The sequence below is a fragment of the Limulus polyphemus genome, unplaced genomic scaffold (genome assembly GCF_000517525.1).
Source record: "Limulus polyphemus unplaced genomic scaffold, Limulus_polyphemus-2.1.2 Scaffold30, whole genome shotgun sequence".
Classification (NCBI taxonomy): Eukaryota; Metazoa; Arthropoda; class Merostomata; order Xiphosura; family Limulidae; genus Limulus; species Limulus polyphemus.
The window spans coordinates 191181-198195 of record NW_013665640.1 but is presented as its reverse complement, the minus strand read 5'-3'; the positions used below and the strand labels follow the sequence as shown (position 1 = coordinate 198195).

Genomic DNA, 7015 nt, shown 5'->3' with positions numbered 1-7015 from the left:
TACTGACAAAAATGATTTAATATTGATAACACTGTATACAGCGTGAATGAAATATACAGACCTGTTTGATAGGTTTGTTTTCAGGTTTGTCTGAGTATTACCTGTACTGACTCTCAGCCAACATCAGGGCACATCAAGACAAAAGGATGAAGTCAAACAACAAGACTCAAACCTTTAGCACTAACAATACCAATTTAGTTGTACATACACAAATAGTAAGGTTTGAATGAAGAGTAAAGTTTGCTGATAAATGTCAGAAAAAAACTAAAACATGGTTCAAAATCATAAGTAACAAAAGTGTTTTAACACTGTCTTTAAAGAAACATTAAAATGAATAATAAGAATAATATTATTAAAAAAAAAACCTTTTGGTAAACATCCAAACTTTCAGTATTACACATGACTGTAGAACTATTTATAGCAGGGAGAATTTCAGTAGTAAATTTCATGAAAATATCCCATAAATAAAACTAACCCTCTATTCAAATGCAGTAACAAAAGATTTTTTTTCCCTTCTTATGAATATGTATAATTAACAATGAATATTACACCTTGTTATACTGATTACAGCAAAAATTTAATGCTTAAAATGTTTTATATGAAACCCACTTGTAAAATAATAAGCAATCTTTAATTTTGTTAACCCCTCTTCCCTTGGGCAGTTAGAAATACACAGTACCTCTATACCATGTCTTCAATTCATAGAGAATAACCCGAAATACTCAAACCTCTCATTTTTTTTAATATATATAGTGAAAAACTGTTTACTGTATACTCCAAAGGCAAATATAATTTTTAGTTTAAAACTAATAAATGTACTTAGTAGTTTACAAACAAAAAAATTAATAAGTAACTATCATTTTACTTTGGCAAGAGCTGAAAGTTGACTGACTAGAGCTAAAAGCTAAGCTATTCTAAAATTATTTTTATAGTAAATGTCAAAAAAGATGTGCTGAAGAGTGTGAAACACTGTAAACTTTATGTCATTGATGATTTTAATAGATGTACGTGTACTTTACAAACCACTATAAGAATTACTATCTACTGCAATATGCTATGAATCAAATATTTTAAAATTCCTAAACTACATTCAATAATGCTAACTATTTCTGTTTGAGATATACTTCATAAAATACTTTGCTTTCTAAATATACAGACTATAAGGTCATTGTATTCAAATTTTAGCATTTTATAGCAAACAGAAAAAATAGTTATAATGAATTAGCAACCTATGAAAGGAAAAGGGTTAATATATATATATATATATAATATACACATACATTGATTCACACCCTGCATGGAAACATGTGTAACATTAGAAACTAACTAGGCTTTGAAAGTAAAGTACAGGAAGACTGTAGAGAGGTCAAATATGAATGAGCTTCATGTAACAAAACCTCCAAACAATCCTGGTACATCTAGGTCAAAGAATATGCATGCTATTTGTATCACATGCTTTTCACCAAATACTGGATATCTATTTGAAAGTATGAATGAATAAGAAACCATACACCACACTTTCAACTGCAAAAAGAGATAACTGCAATCTTAAAGTCATAGTATTCAAATCTTTCAAAATTGTTGTTTTTTTGTTTTTTTTTTTTGCAAGAGGTGAGATAAAGCTTTACTGTGATTTGCTTTCCACCCTCCATAAAAGCCAAGTTTTTGTTTTGTTGTGTTACAATGTTCAACCCAGGCCTAAAGCCTTCTGGTTCCCTCCTTCTCACATTAAAATAACAGAACTTGGGTTTGGTTCAGGTTAAAATTTTGGGTTAAAATGAAGTCAAGCTAATATATATGACATTTTTAATCACAGATAAAATAATTTTTAGTACTGTTAACCTGCTAAATGAGCATGAAAATAGTAGAAATAAAAATAATTTACTAGAAGTAAAAAATACTACTGCAAATCTACATTTCAAATTGCAAAGGAGTTTCAGAATACCACTACAGTTCATGAAAAAAGTACTTATATTTATATGTGATTCATACAACATTATGTCCAGATATAATCCTCCTTCAATGACTTTCTCTTCGAAATAATTTTTGTTCCATGTGAAAATATTTGTTTCGCAAGTAATATTAAACACAAGTACTTCAACACAGATCACTAACAAGACTGAAAATAAATGCTGAGAATGGTCCTTTGCTGAGTCACAATATAAAAACAAATTTCTCAGATTACAGAAATATTTCATCAATACAAAAACACATATGACGAGACAGATCAGTAGCATTTTTTGATTTAAAAAACATACTTTCAAACAAATAAAAATATTATATTTTTAGAATATTCTGACTAATAGCTTTTAATTTTTACAATAAAATAACAAGGTTTCAACTCTACTGACAAAAAATTAACCTGCTCAAAAAAAAAAACTTCTAAAAATTAAATTTTCTTTGATAAATGGAAATCCTTACTAGTTCAAAAATATATTAGATTTCTCTCATTTAAAGTAGTCTTTATAAACACCCACATATTCCCAAATCATTTAAAGAATACTATATAAAACAGTGATCCTGAATAAGGTCAATATTATGACCAATCTTTTCCTTTTTTATGCAAGCTTTAAACTCAAAGGAATAAAAGATTGAACTGTATTCATTTCTCTCAGTCCAAAATAATGAGAGAATGACTAATTCCTTCTCTAGATCAACAAGACAAGAAAAATGCACACATGTATCATTATATACATATGCTTGTCTATCTATTAAAAGCTTTAAATTCCTAAATGATCTACTTAAAATTTTCTTATAACACGACTTCATTTAGCTCTAGCTCAAATTCAACTCTACCTAATCAGGAACTTATCATTCAAACAAGAGTCTGAAATTTAAACTAAAAAAAAAAAATATTATTCAAACACAATGTACACATCACACATCGTTTCTCATGCAGTTCATTAAAAAACAGTGTTTTGATCAAAAATGTAAACATCAAGTACACAACATTAATTCATTTAAAATTTTTTTCTATCAAAATGAAAATTAACAAAATATTTTTGACTAGATAAATCACTTTTGGCATATTCAAAATATCCACACAACAACAAAAACAACTTAATTATATCAAAATCTGCTTATACAATGGAATAATCAGTTAGAACTGCTTGAACTGATACTGTCATTTTTCTAGTAAACAAATGCAGAAATAATAGCTTGATAACATCTGGTAATAAAGAAAAATTATTAAAAATGCTGTAAGGGAAAGAGAATTATATATGTTTAGCATTTTGGCCAAAACTTTGCCACATATTTCTCTTAGAGAATTTTATTTCTTAGTGTCTATATTGGGCAATTATAGAGATGAAAAATCTTCATAGAATGTCTGTAACAATAATAATCTGCATTTTTTTAGCTTTATTACAACTAGTTAAAAAAGAAAGTTACGTGTCATTATACTAAGAAACTTGTATAGCAATGTTTAACAGTAAAACAAGTAGAAAATTACATTAGTTGCTACAAGAATCACTTTGATCTTCCTAATAATGACCATATACAATGCTACTGACCTATCCCTTGAACTAAAACCAACGATGCATATATTAAATTTTAAAATATTATTTTTCAAAACTAAGAGTAATATTTATTCATATGCAAAATAACAACCTAAGATCCAGAACCAATGTTTTTGGAAAATAAACATATGGCAAAACCTGTATATTTGTATATAATCACACATTTGTGTGCTTACATACGTATACTTTTTTTGTATTTGTATACACACACACATTTGTGTGGTTACGTAAATATACTTTTTTTTTGTATTTGTATATAACCACATTTGTGTGCTTACATATATATATATGTTGTTGTTTTTCTGTTGTTAAAAACTATTATTAGCTAAAGTTAATCAATCATTTAACTGAAATTATGAAAATCTACAATTTTTCTTTTATGTCTGTAGGACCTACTCTAAAATGTAAAAATAATTTTTATTCATTACAAATCCACAGTTCAAAGTAAAACAAAATCAAAAGTCATATGTAAAACAGACAGTGAAAAAACTGAAAAGTAAAAGTTTACTTAGCTTTTTGCTCACAAATCAAGAGGTGTTGGAATGTAACATTAGCTTACAATTCACAGTATATCATTAGCATACCCTGTTAGACTAACAGAAAGCAGTGTTTACACAACACAACAATACAGCAGGTGTTTCTGATGAGGATGATGAGCACAAAATGAACACTGGGAGGTAACCATAAATCCTCAGGCCAAGGTGAACATAACCGCATGTCAGTCAGCCTCTTCAATGTCCAAAAACAAGGACCTCACATCTAGTGTTGCTGCTAAATCCATAACTGCACGTTTTAAATTTGGGTGTTCCAACACCTCTGTTTCAGGAATTGGTGGGTGAGATCGTGGAGTAACATTATGGCCCTAAATTAAGAGAATTAATTATTAAAGCTAATGTTTTTCTTCCATAAATAGTACAACTGAACAAAATCATGTCAATATTCACTTCTAATTCAGAAAAATGGGTATGAAATTCATAAAGTGTGATTAGCTAAAAAAAAAATACAGTATGAAAACAATTATGAGACAGTATTGCAGCTTCTTTCAGAGCACTCTATACAAGCTCTCATGGTTAATATGTTTTCAACAAATATTTCAGAATACTTCCGAATGACACTAAAATAAAAGAATTGGTACATTTCAGTTTTTCTTTAATTTTCATATTGTTAATTATACAATCTATACTTCAGTCAGCACTATACGAGTTAGGCAGTGAGTTTTTCACCATTATTTGGACGAATTTAGATTTTTTTAACATTTATCAGACTCAAGGACTTTTTTACATTATTTCTTTTAATTTTGAGAAGTGACTACTAACACTACTCTGAATAACAAAATTAAAAACCATAACATGCCAGCTTTTTTCATCACACAGATATGGTGCTTTGCTCTACTTCTCATACTTATCTAAATACTTAGTAGCGGCAGGATTGGAGAAACTGGAATGTTGCATGTTTAATAAAAGTTACTTGTTTTTTTTTACATAGCTACAAATTTTTTTCAGAAATATTTGGATAGTGGACAGTTTAAAAATAAACATGCATTTGAATTAGCATTAGGCTGCTGTTGGATTGAAGCATTTCTACATTAAAAGATGTTATTCCAATACATGTGTCACCACTACTTAACAACATAAGATCATCTGCATGTTTTTTCGTGTTTTGTTTTTTTTGTTTTGTGTTTTGTACACAAAAGTTATTTCTTTGTTTTGTATAACAAAATTAACTAATTTTAGAAGCACAGTTTTCTATCTGAATTTAATTCAGGTCAAACATTACACTAAGCTTTCAAGTGAAAGAATTTAAACAAATTAAATATAAAATGTATTATGTTAGAGAACGTATCTTGTACCCTAGAAATACTTTTTTTTTTTTGTAAAAGTCATTATGATTGTGAACATCGTAAGAGTTAAACAAGATTCGTGGCTGACATCCTTATTTTATTTTTGTCTGTAAACTTCAATATTTTTTTAAAAACTGTTTACTTGTAACACTGAAATTTCTTTTTAACACGCAAGTCCAACTCAATAAGGAAAATGAAAGAAGAAACTGAAAACTAAACAGAACTGTCTCAAAAATGCACAATAACATCAGATAGTATGCTTATAATTTTTGTCTGTGTTCTAAAAACTCAGTTTGACTAAGTAATAATATTATGTAATATTATTTATAACTGTCTAAACCTGAAGTTTCTTTAACTTACAGGGTAGTGGTAAGCCAAGCAATTTCACTCAAAGTTTTTGAAAACTTACCCTAAACAATCGATGCAATTTCATTACTACATGACAGAAAATGAACCGAAGCATTAATAATCGAAGAAAATCATCTCCATAAAATTGCAGATATGCAGGATCTAAGTGAAAAAATAACATTTCATTTTGCAATTCTTAAATGTGAAACAAATGCAAATAATATACATCCTAATATTAATGTAAATAAAAAGAGAAAAATATCCTTATAAATCTAAATTGAAGCAAAAATAAATAATAACAACATTCCCTAATTTATTCACAAATCTAAATGTGTACAATTTTTTGTAAATGTAACTCTTAATGATATGTGAATTTTAAGAAAATACAATTTTTATATTATGAATATCTAGTTATGAAATACATTTCTGGTTGGTGAAAAAATACTATACAACTGTACACAAGAGATAAATTGTATATTTCTGAGAAAAAAAAACACCTGTGTTCGGCACTTACTGAATTTAACTGGAATTCCGAATAAATGATGTTTGGTAGCCATAAAAAGTTCACAATAAAACAGTCTTCAACCATAGGTTTCTGATGATTAAAACAGGCTTCTGGGATAAATTTGTGTTAAAAAAAATATTTATAAAGGCTTACCTATGGCCTCTGAACCATAGTAAACTCTTCTGAAAAAGAAACCTACATCTGTATCATGCATGTATATATATATATATACTTGATGCCTGAACTACCAAGAGAAATTGTTTACAGTCAATGTCTCTTCCTAAAAAAATATTTAAAAAGGCTTACCTACAGCATCTGAACCATAGTAAACTCTTCTGAAAAAGAAACCTACATCTGTATCATGCATATATATATTATACTTGATGCCTGGACTACCAAAAGAAATTGTTTACAGTCAATGTCTCTTCCTAAAAAAACTACTCTTATGAAAATTTACCAAGATTTCTTGATCGTGTCAACACTCTGCTTGCTTCTCCCATAAACCTCTCAACTTGTGTTTGACCTTTTTCCCATAATGCAATGGGAATGTCAGTGATATTGCATATAAAACACACTGCCATCAGAGGACTATGCAGGAAAAGTGTGAAAAGATTTCCTTTGTGCAACTGATCTGAAAAACAAAAAATAAAATCCTAATAATTCATTCCTTCAGTTTTTATTATTTATCACATCATGTAGTTAGTATGGCATTATACAATTTGATTGCACCAAATTCATTTATTAAAAAATGTTTACATGAGACATTATTTCAAAGCTCAGTGTATATGTATATATATATATACA

General features: G+C 28.3%; 1 protein-coding gene across 1 annotated transcript in view; it reads right to left on the bottom strand.

Annotated features, from left to right (window-relative positions):
* LOC106459833 (protein SCAI-like) overlaps window positions 1–7015 on the bottom strand; it is a 50519-nt gene continuing 43504 nt past the window's right edge. The window contains exons 12-14 of the mRNA XM_013919501.2: window positions 6669–6842; window positions 5768–5868; window positions 1–4380 (exon numbers count right to left, since the gene is read on the bottom strand). Of these exons, the coding sequence (XP_013774955.1) occupies window positions 4237–4380; window positions 5768–5868; window positions 6669–6842 (419 nt within the window). The 3' untranslated portion in view covers window positions 1–4236. The remainder of the gene's footprint in view (window positions 4381–5767; window positions 5869–6668; window positions 6843–7015) is intronic.